This window comes from Hakea prostrata, chromosome 10 (genome assembly GCF_041222555.1).
Source record: "Hakea prostrata isolate BN-2017 chromosome 10, UWA_Hpros_2, whole genome shotgun sequence".
Taxonomy (NCBI): Eukaryota; Viridiplantae; Streptophyta; class Magnoliopsida; order Proteales; family Proteaceae; genus Hakea; species Hakea prostrata.
The window spans coordinates 41,235,516-41,260,644 of NC_142609.1; the positions used below are offsets into that span (position 1 = coordinate 41,235,516).

Below are 25,129 nucleotides of genomic sequence, written 5' to 3' on the forward strand. Positions count from 1 at the left end.
AAGAGATGTTTGTAATAGAATACATCTCAGGGGGTGTAAATGTGATAGTTTACAAACCTAGGAGGTATATATGTAATTTGCTCCAAAATTTGTGAAAAATGCTGGCATTCCTTGCAGATGTAAATAGAAAACTCAAAAGCTGACTGCTATCCTTAAAATGAAAGTTAAGGTAACCTAACTTCACTACTGGCTATAGATAAATACACTGACTTAATATCCCGTATGCCTAGCCTCTATCCACACTATAGGACAATTGAAGTGACCCACTGCAGGGAAAACACTTGGAATAAGGCCTAGTTCATAAACAACCCAACCCAAAGGTTACTCCCATGAAATAAACCTGCTTCCCTAAAAGTTTACTTTTCAGGCTTTATGAGCCACTGGTTTTGGGTTAATTATTGTCAAACCAAGCGGTTGATTTTTGGTCCAAGTAGTATTTCTGGCTTGACAAGCATGCATGCCATTTCTAATTTATATATTGATATGCAACTCTAAGAAATCTAACAGTAACAATCGAATCAGTAATTAGAGATGAAGAGAGAAGGTCGAACCAGCTTGGAGAAGAAACTTCCTACAATTTAGACATGCTCCCAGAACCCCTTATTTATAAACTGTTATTATGAATCTGGACAGAATATTCTATCCACTTCCCCAAAATTAGGGATAGGCAAAAATAGAAAATTCTACCTACAGCTTACTCAAAATCAGATCTCAATACAAATAAAATTATAACCCTACTAATAGAAACTTAATTATTGCAACTCTCAACAAACCTCAAGAGATGAACATCTCCATTTGCTGTCTTTCCTCATATAACTCTTCATTATGGTGGTCAATAAGAGCCAAGACTTGATGAAGATCAAGTTGTATGAGCACTAATTTCTAACTTTTTCATTAACTGCTGATTCACTTGTTATGCAGGAAGCAAATACATTAAATGGACCTTGAGAATATCTAGCATACATGGACAGAGAGCTCCATTGCCATTCCTGAAATCAGTTGAGGTAAAGATATTTTAGAAAGGCTTTCCCAGCCCTAACAGTGCCAAAATTAGGATTTCTCAGTTGCAATAATGAAACATTTTGTTCCCTTCACGAATATACCCCTCCTCTTGTAATCTGTACTCCAAATCCTGGTGTACATGAAATTATTAGTGGTGTTTGGTGCTTGCCATCAAGTTCAAGTGCACTTTGATGACTACTACTGTACCTGTTGGTTGGCTAGGTTGAGTTGTTACAGGAGGAATCACCTCTCTGTTAAATAAGAAACATGAGGGCCATGACATGTTCCCCCATCCTCTACCCCCCTTTTTATGAAATGTTTCTCTATTTCCCTGGGAGTTGTTATGGTCCCTGATGTCTTATGTTTAGTTCATTGAATAGTCAATTTTGACCTGCAGATCAGATATTTTTGTTATCCAAGATTATCAGATGTGCATATTTCTTATAACTCATCCATGAGTTTAATACTTTTTCCCCCCAACTCACCTTTTGTGATGTAGGTATCCTTCTCGGATAGGACAGACCTAAAAACAGCCACTCTACTTGAGCAACCATTCCAGCTAAAAAGGTACTTTGTTACAAAAAATCTTGTGCATGGATTCAGAAAGCTATTATATTACGTTTCAAGAGTACTAATGTGTAGTGCATGGGCTGACCCTTTCTTCGATCCTCTCTGCGATCCTACTGGACCCAAATATTGAGCATTATAAAATCTGGGTTGGGCCAGATAGAGATGTTGTGCAGATAATGTATTCTATAAAAAAGGAAAATTATAGTGATGTAGGTCAAAGCCATCAGTAAAAGCTAATAAGCTATGCTCTTTCATCACCAAATAATGCCTTAGGCAATAGAAAGTAACTGAACTGAACCTGATCTGTAGCCTGCTAAGTTCCCTATTAAGGGAGTGGCGTCCTAGGTTGGCCATCCCATTTGCCATATGACTTCATTGGTTTTTGACTTTTATTTTGTACCTGTGTTATGCTTGTGATTCATAGTTGTAGAGGCCCCAAGGCGATCCCAGGATGTAGGGGGATGCCAATGCCCAAGGGTTATTTATTATTTCTTTTTTCCTTACATTTTTTAGATGTTACAAATTATGCCCTATAATTATATCATAAAAATTCAACAGCTTGCCAGATCAAGTCTTCAAAAATCAATATTAGGCCCACCAAGTCATCAAAAATCAATATTAAGTGACATAATTAAATTAGTAAACTCAGCAGGGTCTCTGATTGGAATGAAGGAAAGAAGATGATGAAGGTTAACCAGTAACTAAATCTTCTCAGTGGCAGCAACCTGGTTCCAATGAAAGTTCTAGCAGCAGTTTGTTCAGCAGCTTGATGGTCTTCTTTCAATTAACCGCAGCTACACATTGTCAACTCCAGTAGGACTCGAACAAGAGCAGAAGTGAAGAACTGAAAAAAAATAAGAGGACAGGATGTAACAGGGATATCCTGTGGGCATTTTGAGCTCCCTCAGCAAGGTTCCTCAACCCTGGTCCCTGGGTGTTTAGCTCTCATAGCAGTGCCTTAGTCCTTCTTGGAACTCAAACATGGACAGAAGAATAAAGGACTTGGCGCAAAAGCATCATTCAGCCAACTTCAGAATCACTGGGAGTCCATAAGTGGCCCAATACATATAAATGGAGCATAAAGACTTGCTCCAAAAATTAGTTACTAGTTCTGAATTTGAAACTTACATGAAAATAAACATTAGGGAGTAGGGAAATAGAAACTAATAATGAACATAATAGTAAACTCCTGAAGTCTTCAAGTTTTCTTCTATAACTTCAGCTGAAAGGTTTTATCGTTAGGGTCCAACCTTGAAAATGGTACCTGTGGGTTCTCCTGGAGGTGATTGTTTTCCTTTAAAAATCCTCCTTGTACTCTCCCTAGCTTTCTCTTAATTAACAATGCTCAATAAACTGTTTTCAGTTAAAAAACTTGATCATAGTTGTCGTGACACCAAAGTGATCCAAGGCATTGAGGGCAGTTGAAGCGCTTAGGCTGTAAGGTGCCTGCGGAGGTGGTGTTGAGGCAAGTATGGCGATTTAAGTGTGCATGCCCTTCCCCTTCTTTCTAATAAAAATACACCATACATGGGGGGTTGACCTTCTATCTTTTAGGGACTTTGTTTTTTACTATTTTCATTGGATCCAAATAGGTGATATTTTGTTATTTATGAATAATATCGTAAGTGAATGAAATATCAAATATAAAAAACAATTTCCTATATGGTGTTTGGCATACGTAAATGCCAGATTTTGGTCCAATACCAATTAAACTGGTGCAAGGTGCCCCCCCAAATCGGTGTCGCCTCATTTTTGGCAATAAGGCACCGCCTTGGGGTACTGGGGCATTGTCGGCAACCACCTAGGCCCCAAATGTGCAAATCAGCCTACTAGACCATTGAAAGATTGAACTTAAGCAATGCATGGTGATAAAAAAAAAAAAAACATACTCCCCCCCATCCCGCACCAGCAAGCCAATGCCTTTGACAGATATGCACTTGGTTAACTTGAATGAGAATGAAATGACCAAAATACCTTAAAGTATCTGGGGTTTGATCGAACTAGCCTAACGCGGCCCCGCGGGCCGACTCCCAGCCCTATTGGGCTGACCCAACTTATGGTTGGTTGGCCGGTTGGCCCTATGGCTCAATAGCTGATTACTTGATTCACCAGCCCCAGTGTTATTAGGTCCTCTTTAACATATTTCTCTTCAGATGTCTTGGCATCAGCATCACATACCCACAGACTTTCCATTCTCCTTGGGAGTGAAACTTTCATACAGATCTATATATGCTTGACATATTTTTATCTTTAGAAAGACTTAGTTTGAGATTATCCAAGACGCCCTTGGCAGTCTTTTGAAACATGACATTAGCAGCCATAGATGGTTCCATCCTGTCACGGTGCCAGCAGTGTGAAGTAGCATTTTTAGATTGCCAATCTTTGTAGTGGGGTCGGTGGGTTTTTAGTCCAATAATCCTTCTTATGGTTGAATGTGGTATAAACTTCCACTACCTGAGCCCATATAAGGTAATTGGAAGCCCCATTAACTTTACACAAGTGATGATGTAAACCACACGCAGGGTCGAAACAAGGCCTAGGGTTGCTCCCCAAAACCCTGCGGCCCCAAGGAATCTACATGTACTCTTAGAATTCAAATTGGATTCCTCTTGAGTAAGTTATGAAGGTTCTTTGTGTGAGTTAAAACCTAGCCTATTAGAAGTTGGAGTCTGATTTGGATCGCAAGTTAGAGTCCCAGTTTGATTTCTTTTCTAAAGTTGAGTCCTAATCTAATTTCTTTTGGTAGGCTATAAATAAGCCTTTGAACTTTGTAAACAGCAAGTTGAATTGGATTAAATTAATAAAAACTGATTGAGTGTTGAAAGCAAGGGAAGTCATGGGTTCCCAAGAGGGGGCCTGTGGCAATTTAAGAGCACTGAAGCTTTCATCCTCGACCCCTGAGTATGTGCAAGCCCCTCCCCCAACCCCAGCCCGATTCCCTCTTCTTTTCTTTCATCCACAGCCCTTCCCCACCCTTTCAAACCTATTCTGCAATTCCAGCACACGTCCCTTGTTGCAAGCTTTCATTCCCCCTCCTCAAACCTTGCATCAACAACCTAGGACTCCCACCACCCATATTCCATTAATCCTTCCCCTCCCCCAACCCTAGGACAACCTTCTGGCACCTCCCTTCTTACTTTCTCTCCATCTTCAACCTTCTAACCTGTGGCAGCTTAGGAAACCCGGAAAACATAAAACCAGAATTTACCCAACCCCTTAACACCTAGATTACCTATATCTTCTAAACCCTAACCCCAATTCCCCCAGCGTTTTAGGATCATCTTCCCCATTCTTTTACTCACACTCAATCCCCACCTCCATCCCTATCTTACATCTAAATCCTATAATTTCTGCAACTTGTTTTCTTATTAGGAAACCCTAACCCGAGAATTTTCAAAGCCTATATCACTCTTATCTTTCATCCAAACCTATAATGCTTTTAGGTTTAGCTTCCCTAATATCCAATTGACACTTGACCTTAACCCTAGCTTGATCCAAACTCTAGAAACTTTCTTAAACCCTAACTTAAAGTTACAGAACTGAAATTACAAGTACGTCAAGGTTTCAAGCTCTAAAACATAAAACCCTAGACCCCTAAACCTGGCTGAATCTACGCTAACCGTAGCCTAATCCTTACACTCCTAGAATTCACCCATAACCCTCCACTGTAAGGTACTACAGCCCTAGAATACTGCAGATTCTTTGGGAAGAGGATCATGGAGTGAGCCTAGGTTTAGGTCATTATTCCAATCAGCCAGAGATCCTGTTGAATCAAGTGATCTGCCATCACAAAGAAGAGAGGACCATAATGTGTTTGTCTTTAAAAGGAACCAAGATCAAGACTTTGGAGTGAGCAGCTGAAATGAAAAGAATCAAATACCTTGTGGTAAAACTAATTGGCTATGAAACTTTTGAAATTTGGGAATCTTTAATTGCATCCTGAGGGTGAAAAGAATAACGAATAGCAAAGCAATAGGGCTGCTAGGAAAGAAGGAAGTCTTATCTCCACAGGCAGAAAGGCTAATCTTTTTCAGTCTAGTTGAGTTGAGTCTATTCTGATAAAAGTGACTTACCGCTCTTAAGGGGGGGGGGCGGAGGGAAGGCCTTGCTATATACACGTACAGCTGCCCCCCAGAGATGCCTACGAGAGACTGTGCTGAAGGAAGGCTAGTCTTTTTTCTAGTCCAGTCAAGATAGTCTTTTCTGTTTAGAGGGACTAACCTGCTCTCCATGTCTGCAAGCAGACGCTCACAGGCTGGTAGCTTCACACCTTTGGACTACCGATTATCCCCTTTTGGTCAGGTTGCCTACGCTATAAAAACCAGGATGGCCTCTTGGTCAAACGATATTACCATAGTTTGTAATTGCAATAGTCATCAGGTGATGATGTAGAAAGCACTCCATAGCATGGTAGAAGATCTCGCCACCTTGAAAAAGAGAGATCTCGAACATCTCGGTGAGATCTCGGTCGAGATATTCAATTTTTTGGCGTCAACTCGGTGGCCCATCTTGGTGGGTTTTAAGGTCGCAATTGGGTTGAAACTTGGTATTTAGCTTATTTAAGGCATTTTGAAAACGTTGGTGGCCTTGGATTTGTTAGAAACAACCCTATGTATGATTTCTAAGTCTACCCATAGTGTGAAACCGAAATGTAGTAGGATTAGGGAATGCAATGTTATACAACATGTAATATAGAACCTTTAAGGCATATAAATGAAAAGCAAGTATATCAAATGCATCAACTAACTTAAATGTTATCAAAATTCCATCCATATGAGTATCACAATCTCAATTTTCAAGAATAAAATAATTATACAACCATTAGAAGTTCTATATTAGTCATTAAATCATAAATTCATAAGACAAGTAGAGAATGATTGATCTTCCTTGTTGTAGATGTGCTAAAGTAGTTGCAAGTGAAAATTCAGCCAAAATCCACTAAAAAAGGTAAAAATTGAGAGTTCCAGCGAGATCCAGGGCAAGATATGGCGAGATCTCGAGTGAGATATCCCAACTCTTTGCTCTCGCACTCCATCTCGTCTCGCCAAGGTGAAAAAAACGAGATATCTCACGAGATCTCCCACCATGCTCCATAGCAGTAGGAAACCCTAGTTCTTCACTGTATCATAAGCTAGGGTTTCTGAAAGAAAAAAAAATTATATGTATATCTCACAGTATTTGTTGCTATTGACTAATCAAAGGAGAAGACCAAGGAGGACCAGTAATAGGAAAACAGTGGTGCCACCGGATCTTTAATGCTCTAATACTATTTAACAATGCCAATGACTTGAAGACCTGCAATTCCAAAGATGAAGAAGAAGAGAAGTCAATAGAGAGAAGACCCGGAGAAGAAAATTGGAGTGAACTAGCAAACAGTTTGTGTTGTGAAGTCAACCACACCGTGGGAAGGAAACCGTTTATAAACAGAAGGATAAAGTGCAATGACACCCACCTCCTACTTAAACACACTGTGATGTAAATCCGATCCTAGGGTTAGGGTTTCTCTGGAATATTCCCTAGAATTTAGGATATTCCCAGAATCTTCCAGCAAATAATCCCCATAATTGTATGGGATCCCTAAAATAGATGGGAGTTGAATGGAAATACTTGGGGAAAATTTGATGGGTTCTAAGGGGATGATGGGAATGTTTTTGGGATATCCAAATTCCAAAATTAATGTGGGATGTGACAAAAATAAGAGGAAGGGAAATATCATTCCTTAGAAAAGAAATTCTTGGATTAGGAAACGATGGAGATGGTTGGAATTTGGAAAGTACGGAATAGCCAATATGGGAAGAACCTTGAAAGGAAAAAATAAATCTTTCTTTCTTGCTCTTTCTTCTTCTTCTTCCTTTTCTTTCTTTTTCTTGCTTTCTTCTTTCTTTGCTTTTTTCTTTTTTATGTTTTTTCTGTTTTCTCTGCTGCAAGGAAGAGAGACAGAGAGAACTCAAGAGAGTTGGGAGGGAAAGGGAAGGAGTCATACGGCAGGGGCAGGTACAGGGTGGGGGAGGGCTTTCGGAAGGCTTGCAGGGGTGGGGAGGGGCTGTGATGGACAGGGGGTAGGTTCTTGGTGTTGCGCAAGAACGGGGAAGGACGGGAAGTTGCAATGGGACTGGGGAGGGGTTTCTGGGTGTTTCTTGATTCTGGAACAGTAGGGGATAGGGGCTGCAATAAGGAATGGGAGTGGGAGAAGGGCTGGGGTGCTGGTACTTGATTACTTGCTGGAAATGACTGAGAGATCCTGATTTGTTGAGGAGAAGCTGCTGCAATTGAATCAAGAATCTATAAATCTGCCAGGGACCTCTCAAAGAGGCCCCGACTTGTTTTCCCACAAGTAATATTCAATCTTTATTCAATGCAGACCAAAGTTTACATCATATGTTGGCTTATTTATAGCCTTCCATCAAAAAAGAAAGAACTTAACTCAAACAGGGGGACTCTATCTTGACTCAACTAGACTTAGAAACGAACTAAACTAGGGTTTCCTTTGTAAGTTAGGTTACCCTTTTACAATTAATTAACAACCACCTAAATAAAAGACTGACTTATCCAAGAGTCTTCTTTCGAAAAGGACTCACTGCCTAAGTAAACCACAATCACTAATAAAGGACAAGTTCCAATTAAAAACAAACACCTAAAAGATAGGAACTCTTCTTGTAAAAGATTCTTATCTTATGTACAACTTATCTAATGGAAACCAACTCAGACACAACTCAGTTAAATAGATTTGGACTCTTCCAACCAAGCTAAAATTCTGATATTTAGGTTCCAGCAGTAAAATTGGGTCTAGAATCCCCAAATTGCCACTAAAATAGGGTTTAGCCAGCTTGCTTGGGTGGGTCTTAGGGCCCACTTTAGGGTTTGGCAGGGGGGGTTCAATCCTTCTTCACATCACACTGTTCCCAAACTCCCTCATGTACTAGTGTAAATAAAACAACACATAACATGAAGACCAGACTGACACAGCAATAATTAACATGCGCCATGTAGGCTATCTAACAAATATTGAATAATTCATCTAGGTGGTCTAGTAAATAGTGAATAATCTGTTTGATCCTAACCATCAAATTGGTAGACCTTTCATCTGTATGCCGATGGCATTGTAATTTGTCTGTGATAATTCAAGTGAATCAAGTTTGAGGCCTAAGATTGCATCCAGCAAAATTTGGGGTGAAAATAGTTGGGTATGCTTTTTGTCAAGAGAAATTTTGGTTTAAAAAAGGTGATTTTTTACCAAATCTGTCCAGATATGTGATTTAAAGTGATATCTATGCCGCACCAAATGTCTTTTTGACCATGTTTATGCATTAAAACCTTTGCTGTTTGTGTAGTAGATGCTTGTGACTTGAGCACCAAATGTAAAACAGAGTGGGGTTTGCGGAACACACCTGCAACTGGTTTGTTGATTGTTTTATAGACGTCTTCTATGGCATTGTAACTTGTAGTTCCTGTGAATTTTGCATTCTTAATGCTTTGTTACATATTTGAGTTGAAAACACACAAATCTATTGGGGCATTAAATTTTGAAGTTGTTTGTTGCATTCCTCTGTATTTTACTAACTGAATTGCATGTACTCTTTTGGTTTTTCACTTCTTTACGTCTGTTCATTTGACCAGAGAGACAGTGAAGACAAGGCCATTTAATTTGGTGTTGATGCTCAATTTTGGAGATGGTTGTGCTTCTCCTCCGTGCACTAAAATCGAGATCCCTGTTGACTTTGAGGTGAGGACTTAGGTCTTGTTGGGCATGTTGACTGAAGATTTCCTAACCCATTGTCTTCTGCCAACAGTAGGGTTGTGCATTAGAGGACCAACATTCTTCTAGTTTTCAGGTTTTAGCCCAAAGCATTCATAATGAAAAGGGTATGTTTGGTCTGATACTGCTAACAATAAGATCCCCTGGAATAAAATGAAATGAGAAGATTAAGAAAAAGTAATAGAAAATAATTTATACAGCTAAAACTATTCAAAATTTCAAATGTTTTACAATTCCAATGGTTTGTCATTCTTCCGTTTTTGTTGGGCCTGCTATAACTGCATAAGCAATGATTAACTGTGACTTCTCAGGAACAGATTTGAAAATAAATAAATAAATAAATAAGGATTATTACTTAGTGTGACTCGAGAAATCTGCAGGTTCCGGCAGAAAGTTTTAATCATGGAAAGGATGCTGTCTCACAAAAGCTGAAGGACATGGCAATCCAGGACTCAAGTTGTGGGCAGTATGCAGCCATTGAGAAGAAAACTGTGTTGGTTCCAAGAACAGAGGTCACTGTCTATGCCCTTGCAACCAATGTTGTCAGGTACAACTGCCTTCTGGCAACCCCGAAATCATGTGAAAGCTTTCCAAAGTGTGATGGTAATGGGTTGAAAAGACGCAATGATGGCATGAAAGTGATGGAAATGTCTCCCAAGAGACCAAAAGGGTTCTAACTGTAGGTTCATTTTTTCTTTTCTTGTCCATTTTATGTTTTCTGTTTTTTAGGTTATTCTACTGATTACTAGGGAGGAGATGTTTGGGTTGTGTAGATATTTTAAACTTAGTATACATTGATTCAGGCTGCGTAGATGTTTTCTAGTCATACAATTCATGGTCATGTATGAAGTGGCTGGGTGAATTTTGCATGCTACACTCAGTCTCCCCAACTGTGAATATGTTAATGGGGAAGCGTGTTTGGTGTCTTCTGTTGGTAGGTTCTCAGCAGTGGTGATCACATCATAGAAAAGGTCTGTGGGGTTTGCAGTTCTTGGGTTCTGAACGAGGGGATGTCAGGGGGTTTATTTGCAGTTTTGATGTATACATATTCAACTTTGTGGGATCTTGGTACTCTTGCAATGCCTTCTTGTTTGGATGAACACATTTTGCTTTTATTTCTTGTTTTCCTTGTGGCTTCCATCTTGATAGCAAAAGCTTTTTGAAAGAGGAAAAAAAATTGCAGCCTGTGAATGGAATATCTAAACCAGGGGATTAACAATGACATCTGAGGGTAGGATGGTGAGAAGCATAGGTTTAGCCATAAGTAAATACAAGAAAATCACCAATGGGAATTTAATCAGATTTAATGTCCCGTCCTGTTGATGCAACAAACTGAGCAATGCTAAGAAGTTTGCGGTTGCTTGACAAAGACTTGGTGGTGGAGCTCCGTTCTTCTAAGAAGAAGAAAAATAAAAAATGCTAGCCCACTTCTGGGGTTTTGTGTAGGCCTCTTAGGCCTTGAATTCTTATTTGTAATTCCTTTTCATTGTATTGCTTTGTTTAGTGCCCGCTTGGCATGGTTGGGCTTTGCCGTTGCCTCCTGTATCACTTCCCTCCCCCTCCTCTTCTTTCTCCCCTGAAATGGAAGCACACATAGAAACATGAGTTAGAGATCAGGTTGTAAGCAAAAATCTTCACTTTCAAGACCGCGATCCTCTCATGGGCACTTTTAAGGAGATTTTACATAACAACATGATTCATATTAGTTTGGTACTATTGTAATCTGTCATCTTCTTGTCAAAATCACAAGGACAAACCCAGAAAGAGTGAATAAATGAACCATGGAATCCATGCAAGGAATCCGGTTTGAGGCCTTTGGGCTCTGATTCCAATCAATAGGATAGACCACTGAGGTCAAGTAAATACTGTGTCTGATTGAGATAGCTTCACAATAATAAGAAAGACCACGCAGCGAGATCAACCCACGTGAGAGGTCAATTAAATACTGTGTATGATTTTTCGAGGCCACATTTTGTAACATCACCAATAATCTCCGCAAGAACACTGTCCATTCTTGAATTGGTGGAACCGAATCCGATCCCTGATGACTATCTCTTGTTGGTATATCTTTGAGACAAGTTTCATCACAGAGTGGCAATCTGCACAAGATCTCAAGTTCTTCACAACCCTAATTTTTGTCCCCGGGTGTGAGTTAATTAGCCCAAATGCAACAGCAAGCTTCTCACTGTGATGTTGTAACTGGGTAACTTTCTCCTCATCCTCAATATCAAGCAAGACCTCTGACACTTTGGGGTGGTAACCTACCTCTTTCAGTCGCTCTGCTATTTCATCCAATTTGCTGTAGATCTTTTCTGCCTCCAGGTGATTCGAGTCCCCTGCTACGAATTCATGGATTACACCATTCACCTCAACCTTGCTAGATCCTGGTGGTTTTGCAAGTCTTTTCTGAGTCATGAATTCTCTCACTTTTGCCTTCTCATGCCATTTACCAGCCAGTGCATAAACATTCCCAAGAAGAACATAACTCCCACAATCATTAGAATCCATCTTCATATACTCGAGGTGGCTCATCAAACGCTCTCCACGTTCAATGTCTCCATTAACTCTGCAGGCCCAAATCAGTGTTCGCCATAGAATTGCATCAGGTTCAATTGGCATACTTCTTATAAACTCCTCTGCTTCATTCAAATGTCCAGCACGGGCTAGAAGATCAACCATACATCCATAGTGTTGAATTGTGGGTCTTATTCCATATTTCATCTCTATATCCTTAAAGAAACAATAACCCTCAGTAACCCAACCAGCATTTCTGTAAGCAGACAATACTGCAGTCACTGTCCTAGCATCCAGCTTTAAGTTTGTTTCTCTCATTTCATTGAACAAATCAATGGCCTCTCTGCACTGGCCATGACTGGCTAGGCCAGATATCATTGTTGTCCATATAAACACATCCTTACAGACAATTGCATCAAATACCTGTCGAGCACTATCTATACAGCCACATTTGGCATACATGTCTATCAGGGCGGTGGAGACATTAGCCTTCAAAGCAATCTCACTGTGTTGAATCATTTTATGAACCTTCTGCCCAATACCCATTGCTCCTACATCCGCGCAAGCTCTGAGAACAGAAACCACAGTCGCATCATTGGGTGCAACACCATCTTCTTCCATTAAGGCAAACATTCGGAGAGCTTCTATAGGCCTATTATCGTCGACCAACCCATCAATAATCGAAGTCCAAGAGACCACATTCCGGTCAGACATTTTCTCGAACACACGCATTGCAAAACTAGATTCCCCACAAGAAGAGTACATGTGTATGAGTGAGTTTTGTACGAATCTATCTGAATGAAGACCAGACTTATAGATGACTCCATGGAGTTGTCGCCCTTCGAAGGTGCGATGCAGACGAGTACAAGTTTTGAGCAAGAAGGGAAATGTGAAATTGTCTGGGTTAGGTGCATCATCTTGGAATTGCATTGCGAGGAAAAGGCGCAGAGCCTGATCTGGGTCTGCACTTTTTGCATAACCTCTGATCATAGTGTTCCAGAAATAAGAGTTCCGGGTTCGGAGAGAATCGAAGACTTGACGGGCATAGCTAAGATCTCCTGAAGGGGACAAGGCTGAGAAGGTGAAGAGACTATTTACATTCACAGAGTTTTCTTGTTTTCCCGTTTTGATCATTTGTGCGTGCAGTTGCATTGCATGGCTCATTGTGCTGATCTCCATTTTGTGTGTTCGAAAAGCAAGCGAGCGAGAGATTGAGAACAGGACGACACTTGGTGTAACCGTGTAAGAGCAAGCTCTCTCTGTAATCTCTTGGCTAATATCAAGTAAGACATGAACTATGCAAGTATCAAAACGAGAAGCAAAAGAATAAAACGCAAAAACAGAGCAAGAACAATCGCCCAGAGTAGAGAATCCATGCAAAAACGGATTGGAGAAGTGCAAAAAGCTCCCAGCGAGGATCGAACTCGCGACCTTTCGCTTACGAAGCGAACGCACTACCACTATGCTATGGAAGCCGTTGATGTTGGAATTGTTCTGAGTGTAATTATAATAAAATAATAGTAATACCAGACCCTAAACCTAAAGGCACTGTCATCGTTGGCACTTGGTTAAACTCACCAACTAAACCTCATAATAAAAATAAAATTTAGACAAAATTAGATCAAACCAAGTGTCATATGATCTTTGACTAAAGTTGATAAGATAACACTTCTTTTAGTTAATTTTGTACAATCTATGTTTTTTTTTTTTTTTTTTTTTTTTTTCAGAAAGGAAAATTATATTTAGCTCCCGGGAATGAAAAAAAAAGGAGGACAAAGAGTAGAGGTAGTAAAAGAATTATTTTGAATAAAAGGGCTGGAAACTGTCACCACTCTAGAAAGCTGAAAACTTATTAAGTATTCTACATATGTGTTCTGTGACATATTTACATAGATAAATTTGTACAACCTATATCGAACATGTATCTATACCTCCAAAAGAAATAATATCATAATAGACGCCGTTCTTGATCTCTCTTCTCCTCTTGTGTGATCTCATCATTTCATCTTGTTCTCTTATGTATTTCCTTGTGTACGTGTTCCTTCGCCTTTGTTTCTTTCTATACCAGGCTACAAGGTGACTCAATTGTTATGTGGTGTATGGGCTTTATGAACTTGCAGGCTTAAGTCTTGCTTTTTATCTCACCTTAGAAGAATGTTTATATCTCACTCTTGTTGTCTCTCTCCCCCCGCAGTGTCCTGTCGCGGCGGCCCACCCAACACCAGAGAGTTGGTACCCTCACGAGGTTCCATGGGGAATGTTAGGACCCTCATTTAGTATAATTTGTTTTGAGGCGTTGCAGGGAGCTTTCAAAGCTTCTTATTCCTTGGAATGTCCAAGAGTTGCTTTTATTCTGGCACCCCTACCCTTTCTCGTTCTACTCTTTATTCACCTTCTTCTTGCCCTGTTTGTCACTCTCGTTCCTCCGACTCTGTCATGGCTTAGAACTCTCTTCATCAGGAATTATATTTTGGCATGTTATAGGCTAGGAGAATGAAAATCCCCATTTGGCAAGTCATCTCAACATTTGCTCATTGGGATCGCATCATTCCAGTTCCTCTTGACCCATGGGCAGGCTACCTAGTTCCTCAACTTCTAGAGTTAGGCAGTTAGGTTACAAAGGATGTCACATTCTATGAAAATAATGATGTTGTTATGTATTTATCTTGGGTACTAGCATTGGCAATACAACTTGCTTAAGGCTTGTTTGGATACATGAATCCAGAGATTTGAAATCTCTAGATTCATGAATGTGAGATTTATACCCGTTTGATTGTGAAAATCTCTAGATTCATGAAATCTAGAAATTCGTCTTTTTACACTAAAAACGTGAATCTGTAGATTTATGAGTATGGGGTGAAATCCAGATATTTCATCCCTACTATAAAAACGCTAAACATTTGCGCATTCACAAAAATCACAGATGAATTCATAGATTTCATTCCACATATTCGGTTAACCAAACAGTTAATTTTATAAATTATGACTCCATAGATTTGAAATCTCTAGACTCATGTAATCAAAACTCTATAGGTCGGGTAGTCAGACCAAGGCCTTTGGTGTAAATTTAATTTTCGTAATACCTGTGGAGATTGCTTACGACCCCTAATTTTCTGTAGGCCCAGGTAATGCATGCCAAATACATAAAGGACACTCATTTCCTTGAATTTAACCCCCTTCATCTTGCTCCTAGGGCTGGCACAATCCTTGCTGGCAGAGATATCCTCAAGCATGTTCTAATTAGATAGGTCGGCAATGGGACTAACACAAACATTTACAAAGATCCTTGGCTGCCCTCTCTTCCTTCAAGGGCATAAGTAGCTTTCTTCTCACTAATGGTCCACTTTGGTGCAATAATTAATTAGATGGGAAGATGTACAATTGGATATTCCCCTCCTCCAATCAATTTTTACTCCCATTGTGGTATAAGCAATCCTTACCATCCCTCTCTTGTCTATCAATACAAATGATTCATGGGTTTGGTACAAAAATAGAAATGGTAAGTTTTTTGTTAAATTTGGATATTACCAATGTTTGGTTATGGCAAGTGCTCAAGGTAATAGTGCTTCATCATCTACTCATTTTATTTTTTGGAATCAAATTTGGCACATCCCACCCTTCCTAAAATCAAACATTTTCTTTGGAGAACATCACATGAGGCAATTGCAATTGATAGTTTTTTATTTACTAGAAGAGCCACTTTTGCCCCCTTATGTTTGGTTTGTGGTTATTGTCTTGAGAATGTTGATCATGTTCTTTTTTTTTGTTCCCATGCAAGACGTTGTTGGGAACTTCCCCCTTTCCGCATTAATATGGATGATTTCAAAGGCCAGCATTTTCATGAATGGATGGAATTTATCCAATCAAAGTTTAAGGGCTGTGGGGATATGGATAGAATTAACCAAATCTGGAGTGCATTAATTTGGTGTATTTGGAATACTAGAAATGCAATTATTTTTCGTGGTATTGATGCTTCCATACACTACACTATGAATCACTTCTCCTCTTTATTGGCAGTATCCAAAACTTCTTGAACATTTCTCAAGTCTCATATCTCCATCAATAGCTCATTGTTGCAAATCACCTAGGATATATTATATGTTTTCAACTTTTGGTGGATGGTTAATGGGAGAGCAACACTAGAAAGGGAGGAAAGAGTTGTATTCTCTAGGACACTAATGGAACTTTTATTGCTGCACAATGCAACCATGGCTTTGAAACTTTTGCTTCTTTGATGGAACTTCTTGCTGTGAGAGATGGCTTACTTCTTACACTCTCTTTAGGAGTTTCTCATATACAAGTGAACTCTGATTGCCTACTAGTCTTTTTGGCTTTCCAAGGCTTTAGCTCTTCTTTAGATTGGTCTACTCTTAGTTTAGTTTTTGAAATTCTTAAGATACTTATAGACTTTAATGTGGTTCTGTTTAATTTTGTTCCTAGGACTAGCAATGTTTTTGTTGATTTTCTTGCTAGGGGGCACATTATCTTTCCCTCTCTCGATCTTGGTGGAATATCCCACCTTTATTCATGGTTGATGTCTCTTTGTTGGCGTCCAGGTTTCTTGGCTTACACTCTTTTACTTAATGATATGATTTTTATTTCTTGACCCAAAAAAAAGAAAAAAAGGAGAAGCAACGACAATTACAAGGATCCTGATCGAGATCGTTCAGCATGGGATGGATAAGATTATCATTGAATCGACCTGTCTGTAGATTATAGGTCCTTTAAGTAAAAGTCAGACCTTTGCTCATCTTTTTGATGGACCCATAGAGGACGACATCTTCGTGTTGAAATCCCATTTAGTTGTTTGTTGAGTTTACTCATGTTGCTCGTTTAGCTAATGATGTCGTTGATGAGCTTGCTAGGAGGACCAACTTGAATGCAAACTTGAGTCTTGTGTCCATATCAAATCTATGGTTGATCAGTTGTTGTAACTTTTCAACTTCAAGTTTTGTATCACAATAAATTGCTTTGCACCAAAAAAAAAGAAGAAAAAACTTATTGATATGGAGTCAAAGTTGATACTTTGATTTGTTTTAGGATGGATTAACATTAAGGGATAATTCATGAATATTTTATCTTAATGTAGGTAGAGGATCTAGATTACATCCAGAGTTGTGATTATGTTTTTCTCATGAGTCCAAATCCTCTACCCTTGCAGGTCCCTTTACATCCTTCCATTACCCATTTAGGAAGGTTCACCTACAAGCAAGGTGTGAAATTTCGTTGGGTATGGCCAAATTGGCGATAACTTCAAAGCCAAGACTCCCCAGTTCCCATGCCCTATTCTCGATAGTTCCATTCAATCACAAAAAAACAAAGCTTAATTCAACGTTGTCTACTGTCTCCCTCTTTCTCTCACCCATTTCATCAAACACTCACCGTTTCTAAAGATTGAGGCAAGTGGCAAGTTGCAGTGTGCGTGTGGTGGTGGTGGTTCTCTGCAACGTACGTGTGGTGGTGGTGCTGCTTTAGCACTGCCGCTGCTACTGGTTCTCTTCTGTTCTTTCTCTCTCTTTCTTTCTTTTTTCTTCTTCTTCCCCTTCAACTAAACATCTGATCCAAGTATCCAACTCAAAGATTTGAAGGAAAAGATAGAGATCTAACGAGATTTCGACCATTTTTGCTGGTTTTGCCGGAAAATCGGCAATTTTCCGGCGACATCTAGGAACTTTAATTTCGATCCCCTTTTCGTATTGCCCTTCAACGAAACTACTGAAAATATGTTGTTCCTTGCCTATAAGAGACCAGAGGTGGGCCCCCTTTCTAACATGTGGTGATGAGGTGTAAGAGGGCCCAACTCCTCTACAAATTTTTTTTAAAGAAAATTCCAAAAATTTAAGAATTTAAATGTTCTCTCTTATTATTTATCAAAAAGAAGATTTTGTATTTAGAATTTTTAGATGGGACACATTGAAATTTATACTCTCCATGTGGGTACAGGATCCGGGCTTGGTCACTCTGCAAAATTCTCTACGTATATAAAGGGGATACGGTGCCTTTCCCCAAATTTGAAATCCAAACCCCGCCCACGCATAGAAATGATATCTGCTCCGTACATTTCCTAAAAGCTCCATGAAATGAACGATCTACCGCGGAATTCCGGAGGCAAAATTTCATCCGAATCACATCAGCACAACCAAGGTTTCAAACTGTTTCATCATCTATCTTCAGCCTCTGTGCGCACTGGCTAAAGCCGAAGCAATGCTTTTCATACTCTGCTATGCTCACCGTTCTAGTCCGTCCATCCTATTTTCCTTAGGTTACTGATTCGCATTTCTTAGATTTTATCTGAAAAATGTCTACTCTCGAGAAGCTGTTCGTCCAGATATTTGAGCGCAAGAATTGGATCATAGATCAGGTCAAGCAGCAGAGAGATTTATATGAGCAGCAGCTAGCCTCGGAACTGTTAATTAAGGGTATTCGCCCTCCTCCGTGGCTGTGGAACGATGGAACAGAGGCTGGAACTTCAGATCTCACAGGTATGCTGATTTAAGTAACTTCACTGATTTATCATTTTCTGGTTGTATTTCGTTTTCGGCTTCTTACTTTAGGGTTCCTTCTGGATTATATGTTTGTAAGGTGCAAAAGGGGCTATGTCTATTTACTGGCATATGCTTCCTTTCTGTTCTTAAAGTAGTTGATTGCAGTTCAATGTCAAATATGGAGTGGAATATGCGTCACAAAAAGGAGCTCTTTCTTCTGTCTACTGTCATATCTATTCATTTTTCCTTGATGAATTTTGGGATGATATATATAGGATTTTCCTATCCTAACTGGGGGAAAATTTTGTTAGATGATATCCATTGGTTACTTGGTTGCCTCCAGGATCTAAAAGTTTTGATTTTTATTGCTCGGTGCAGTATCCAATTTATATGTTTATATTATAAACCTCAACTCTTTTGTGCTCTTTGCAGTTATCAAACTTTGAAATGTTTCTTCATCTTCATTTATGCTAGTTTTAGAATTTACTTTATACTTAAAAATTTAAAGTTACCTGTAAAGCAGGAGTTGGTACCCTGGAATTTGTATTTCTTTTACGAGAAAATCACTCAACTACTTCTGACAATTTATTCACATGCCATGGGCTTCATCTTCTCAGATTTAACAAACTCTTAATTTTGCCGGAGACAGAACATGTATTAATGGTACAAAACTATGTCTACATTGAGAAAGTTGGAAATTATGAGCACGGCTGGGAAGTTGTTTTTCTTATTCTTTTATATAGAGGTTTGAGGTTTTGTGGTATGTGCAAACTATGCATCTGTGTGTCATCTACATACAATACTTGCCACATGGGAGATTTTATGGGGCCCAAATTTGGTCAACTGGTAGATGAAAGTGCCTTGCTCACATGCCAAGTTTTCAACCCAAATGGATTTCCCAAGTGGCAAAAGAAATTATCAAAACTAAAACTTCCAAAGAATGTACAAGCGAACTGGGAAAATAATTGAGTACTTGAATTTGACCCCAAAATATGGACAATCATCCCTCAATAAATTCATAGTTAACCAATTTACGTAATTTCCAAATCATTCATCTACGCTGCACAACTTAATTTGCAGACCATATAAGTTTGTGTGTTCTGCGTAAACCATAAAACCTCTTGCAAACATGTAGCTCAGGTTGGTTCTGTACTTTTTTGTTGGTTGTTGTTTAAGAAAAATGGTTCATACAGACCCATGGTAGGTATCTTCCCTAAGACCATTTTAAAATATGGCAACTAAAAAGATGATATGGCTCTTCCAACCTTTGCGTAGAGATGTCATTGGTTGGATTTATCACATGTCAAATTTTTATCCTAATTCAATCAAATGCCCTCCCATGCATTGCCACACCTCATTTATGTACATACAGTATTTGCTGACTACTGTGTACTCTTCCGTTGCCATATAATATTTGAATCTCTCTTTTGCCACATGATGATAGGTTTGAGACTTGACATGAGAGGGAGCTTGAGGACCTACATTTCTACAAAATTTGGTCATGATATAATCTGCCAAGTGATTGTTGTTGGCATCACAAGTGTGAATATAGGGAGGGTTCTTACCACGTGCATGTAGGGAGGAGACATTGTTTCTCTGTCTGTTTGTGTATCTGTCTGTCTCTCCCTCTCGATATAAAGAAGCAAGATTTAATCCTCATGGAAAATCATAGCCCTCACAGTCATAAACTATCATACAACAGTTGGCACTTTCTGAGGGTTTTTATATATCCATGGGGTTATTATTAGCCAATTTGTGATTGCAAAAAAAAAAATAAAGAGGACTTTCCAAGTCGAAGATTGTGAAAAGAGAATTTTTACTTGATAGAAAAGAGTACAATGACGAGATCTGTAACAGTGCTTGAAGCCAATAATTTTTCTTAATGTTGTTGTGAAATCTGCTTTTGATGATGCGGATCACCTAAAAAAGGTGAAAAGTATAGAAGAGGTCCAGAGTGGACTCTGGGAGGGAGTCTCTGATGCTTAAATTAGATCCAGGGCAACTTTAGTTCTGTTTCTGTTTGAATGCCAAAGGCTGGCTTTTCTTATGATTGTTTATCTTATTGCAGAGCTGAAGAAACAGGAACTAATCCGTGGACTCTTAATTCCACCACCACGAACCAAGGTCCCTTCTACCGGTGATCATTGCACCTTTTACAGCAATACAGCTGTTAAGTCATATAACAAACCTACTTCAGACAGTGTATTTCTGGAAACTTGTGCTTCCAATAAATATCTTGAGGGAAGGGACAGGTTGACGGTGGTTCCTGATTGTCATCTCCATGAAAATGAGACTGCTGAAAAGTGTGGTTTGAATGGGGCTTGTAAGCTTGATCCTGCAATTGCTTCTCCTCAATATCAGGCAAGTTTAAGGGCCTCTGATAATTCCTTAGAACCAGATCAATCATTGGCAAGGATCCAAAGGTCCAAGCCAAGACAAAAGGCTTTAGAACTTCGAAATAGTGGGAAAGAAAAAGCTGAAGGGTCTTCGAGCAAGGAAGCTAATTGTGGTGTTTATTCTGGTAGAATTACGAGGTCTAGAACTGCTTGCCAACAACCTAACAGTGTCCAAGAGTTGCTTGAATTGAATAAGGCTTCTGATATTGCCGATGAAAGTGGTGATAGGGCAGCACAAACAAAAAAAAAGGAGTGTCCAAGCAGTGGAAATGATATCACTGTTGATTCTGGTAGACTTACAAGATCAGGGGTTTCTTGCAACCATGTTCAGGAGATGGTGGAAATGAGTAACAAGTCTGATACTGCCGGTGAAGGTCCTGATAGAGTGTCAGGTTTTTGTTCTGCCTCCCTGCACATGAGTGATTTTGACAAGTTGTTGCAGGCACATGGAGCTGTACAACAATTTGAGGGAAATCATAACTTCCAGGATGCACAGGCTTCTCAAATAACAGTACAGAAGTTTGGTTCAGGGCAAATGGTTGAGAAATCAAGTGATCCCTTGCAAACGAATCCGGGATTGCGTTCAAGCTATAGAGACGTCTCAAATAGATGCACAGCTTGGAGTACATCATCTAGTATTCTGGATTTCAATCACACTGAAGGGTTCTCTGAAGCTAATGACCCAAAAGATACAAGTGTTAGACGTACATGGTCTAGATCTGTTTCCAGTGGTAAACCTTCTCAAGTTGGAGAACAATTGAGGTTGGTTGAAGGACATGACCGCAGGGAATCATCCGATTGTCAAGTGGATATCCTCCCATGTATGGATGCTGAAGGTATTGTCAATCAGGAAAAGAGGAACAGTGACATTGCGGATACTGATCTGGGAAGGCTTTCATGCTATGATGACGTCTCAACCAAAGACATAGCTAGAAATACAGCGTCTAGTGTTCTAGAGTTCAATTATGCTGAAGGCTTCTCTCAACCTAATGACCGAAAAAATACTAGTGCTAGATGTACACGGTCTAGATCTGTTTCCAGTGATAAACCTTCTCAAATTGCTAAACGACTAAAGATAGTTGAAGGACATGACTTCAGGGAATCATCAGGTAGTCAACTGGATATTGTTCGGCATAGTGATATGAAAGGTATTGTCAACCAGGAAAAAGGGAATGTTGACGTTACAGAAACTGATCGTATTTTAAATGGCCCAGTTGAAGCCTGTTCTTTACTACAGCTTAATTGTGCTGCAGGATCATTACAGTTTAGTGACTCCTCAAAAATGAGCAATGGAAGAGTTACATGCTCTAAACCTTCCTCCACTGACAATCCTTGCCAACTTGCAAAACCATTGAATTTGGTTGAAGGAAGCAACCTCCAGAAAGAATCAGTAGCTCATTTGGATGCCCTACCATGTGATGATGATGGCACTGAAATGGTCAACAAGGAAAATGCCATTGTAGGAACCCAGCATGTTTCAAGTATGCCAGCTCAATCCTGTTCCATTCACTCTCAATCCAACATGCAAGGAGGGAGTCATAGAGATGGATTGGATTTTTTACTCAAAAGGCTACCCTCGGAGTGTAGCATGCTTTTGGAGCCAAAGCAGCTTATCTTTAATGATGTGGAAATGTTCAACTTGAAGGAGGGTGTTGATACTATGGAAGAGGGTTCATTAGATGTAAGATCCTTTTCTTCAGTAGGGCCTGCTCAATCTTTAGGAAAGGATGCCATTTCTGATGTGTTCCACAAAAAGGGTGATACATCCATGGATATGCTCATGGTGCAGAAGGAACTGGTGAAGGAAGTTCTAAATAGAGAAGAGGATGCTCAAGGGGCTTATCCTGAAGCTGAAGCAGTAATTGAGGCAGACAAAATTGAATTAGTTGGAGCAGAGAGATCCAGATGTGACTCTTACACTACATCAATTGGGAAAACTTCAAAATCTCCTGCTGTGTCATATAGGGATGCAGCATCTGAGATTTATGAAGATGCAGTTCATGATAAATCCCCTGAAATCGTCAAAATCTCAAGTCAGGTTCCTTGCTTAACGGATGATCTAATAATACGGCAAGTTGGTGAGAAAACTCAGGATGGAATGGTGGATTTTGGTTTGCATGGACTACATGTGGGTTCACAGGTAGATAGATCTGGCCAAAGATGTGATCCAGAGCTTGATATTGGGCCTGGTAAGAGGTTTTCTGAAGATTGTGAACTTTTAAAAGGTGCATCTAAATCTGGTGAGAAATGTGCTGAGGAGTTCAATCTGGGGAAGATCTTTCCAGAAGATGAAAAAATTGGAAAAGCTGCAACTGGAAGTCTTCTTTGCCAGATGGTAGTGGGAGACAGTCCTCAAATGGGTAATGCAGGGACAAAACCTCATTACTTCTTAAGGAGCTCCAACAGTCATGAAAAGAGTGTTAGTTTTTCTGAAGTAAGTGATTCTGTTATTACAAAGAATTCCACTATATCAGTCAAAACCAAGAAGAATGCCATTGAGCATTCATGGCCTCAGTGTAAGCGGAGAAAACTTGAAGGTCATTCAAGTAATGTCTTTACTACTTCTGCAAGGTTAAGGAGGGGAAAACAACTTCAGGAGATTAATGAGGAGGCTTACTATAGATTCCTGGAAAAGGTAGAAAATGGGGTAGAGGCTATCTCAGAGGTTCAGCATTTCAATCCTTGTGAAATAAACATTGCTCAACCAAACACTGTGGAGAGTCCTGATATTCAAGTGCACGAGAAGAAAAGTTTTCAGAAGGTGGAGTGTTTGAAATCTCCAGGCAGCCTGCATGTCAAAGAGGTAATAATGCGATGCTAATTGCAAACCAGTGAAATCCAGTGGGAGACTGAGTTGCCACTGGATCATTTTGAAGGAATAAAAACCCAATTAGTGGAAAATTTAATAACACATTCAAATTAAATTTGTTAAACCAGAAAGTTAGGGTTGAGTGCTAAGATTAACAAGTAGAGAAGGCCTGAATAATATGATGTGATTCTCATGGATACGTTTAACTTGTGCTAGTTGGAATTAAACAATAATGCAGCATTGATGGACGGTTTTAGGGGTTTTAAAAGAACTCATTAAGAGAAGAGATAAAGCAGTCAATAAACAAGAAACTGGATTCACACAGTCAGAAACTTAAGTCAGATTTAGAAAATCAAGAATTGAAGTAGGTTTGAATCAAGATTCCTAAAATTCAGATGGAAATCTGACTTGAAAACAGATCCTGTATCTAATATTATTGAGGCAATCAATAACAAAAAGTAGCAAGATTTGATGAAGAACTAATGCTGAAACAGAAACAGAAATAAACATAAACTTGGAATATTCTGAAAGAATTAGAAACCAGAGGAGATTGGTAGTATAGAAATTTCGACCAGGTTTGTTGGAGAAGCAAACAGAAATTAAATGGAGGATATGATCTAGAATCCAGCTGAATGCAAATCTGGAACCCCACCAGGGTTCACTTTGAATCTCATGGCAGTTGACTCTTCTTAACACAAGAGTCAAAACACTTCAATCCCACAGATGTAAGCTGAATCCACAAACCAAAATAAATTAAAAGTGTTCTACTGTTCTTAGGGCATATCCCTTGCATTTGTTTAAATAAATTACTTTGAACAGGATGAAAATTATGCCTGAAACTCTGCGTGCAAGCTATGGATATAGTCTACTGCAAGCCTGCAACTATAATTCTTATTAAATGAAAAACAAGCTTGGAATCAGATAGTCATAATTCAACCTAAATCAAATACTTAACGAAATGTAAATAAAGAGATAAGTCTGACTACACTAGTAAGAAAATCAATACAGTTAAAGTGGTTTATACAGAGAAAACCTATTGCACCAGGGGCCTAATACATGTATAGTCCAACCCTAGGTTTAACACCACTAAAATAAAGCATATTTCTGTGCTTCATTTGCATCAGTAGTTCTGTCTTTTGTTTCTCTCTTTTGTGTTCAATATAGCTGATCCACACACACACATGGAGTGTCATGGTCTTTTATATCTATGATTTTACTTTAAAAATCCAGGGAATTGCCTTGGTAAATATTTACCTGATTAGATGATCATAAGTCATAACAGGTCATCAATGCCCTGCTCCTGAAACATTAAATGTGCATGGGTGAGTGCATTTGTGCTTGTGTTTCTGTGTATTAAATGTTTTACATCTTTGAGCTGATTGGGGGATCCTAATAAGTTCCAGCCATTTTTTTGAAAAATAATTATTCTTTTTTTTTACACGCATCTGTATGCATGTCTTTAGACAATTAATTAACTATGCAACCTGACCACATGGTAATGCACCAACAAGTGTAAAAACCTTACTAGTAGGGGTGTCAACCTTAGCCTGAACAGATGACTCATGGTGGTGGGTAGGCAGGATGAACCCTAGGTTCA

At 39.3% G+C, this 25,129-nt stretch overlaps 2 protein-coding genes, 1 non-coding gene and 1 pseudogene across 7 annotated transcripts in view; 2 read left to right on the plus strand and 2 right to left on the minus strand.

Moving 5' to 3' along the window:
• The window catches only part of SRT1 (sirtuin 1), a 33,682-nt gene extending 23,126 nt beyond the window's left edge, over positions 1-10,556 (plus strand). Inside the window, exons 11-14 of one of the 2 annotated variants that reach the window (XM_089139002.1) lie at positions 922-1,004; positions 1,502-1,569; positions 9,190-9,295; positions 9,709-10,556. In XM_089139002.1, coding sequence (XP_088995128.1) covers positions 922-1,004; positions 1,502-1,569; positions 9,190-9,295; positions 9,709-10,005 — 554 coding nt within the window. In that variant the 3' untranslated portion in view covers positions 10,006-10,556. The remainder of the gene's footprint in view (positions 1-921; positions 1,005-1,501; positions 1,570-9,189; positions 9,296-9,708) is intronic. The other variant, XM_089139003.1, reaches the window with a different exon arrangement.
• A 375-nt stretch (positions 10,557-10,931) lies between these two features.
• Positions 10,932-13,106, minus strand: LOC149003031 (pentatricopeptide repeat-containing protein At4g21065 pseudogene; annotated as a pseudogene).
• A 139-nt stretch (positions 13,107-13,245) lies between these two features.
• Positions 13,246-13,317, minus strand: TRNAT-CGU (transfer RNA threonine (anticodon CGU)). The gene has a single exon. It is a non-coding gene; the product is annotated as a tRNA-Thr (tRNA).
• A 4,470-nt stretch (positions 13,318-17,787) lies between these two features.
• Positions 17,788-25,129, plus strand: part of WYR (inner centromere protein, ARK-binding region protein) — a 28,655-nt gene continuing 21,313 nt past the window's right edge. For all 4 annotated transcript variants that reach the window (XM_089136553.1, XM_089136555.1, XM_089136556.1 and 1 more), the window contains exons 1-2: positions 17,788-18,324; positions 20,396-23,526. In XM_089136553.1, coding sequence (XP_088992679.1) covers positions 18,141-18,324; positions 20,396-23,526 — 3,315 coding nt within the window. In that variant the 5' untranslated portion in view covers positions 17,788-18,140. The remainder of the gene's footprint in view (positions 18,325-20,395; positions 23,527-25,129) is intronic.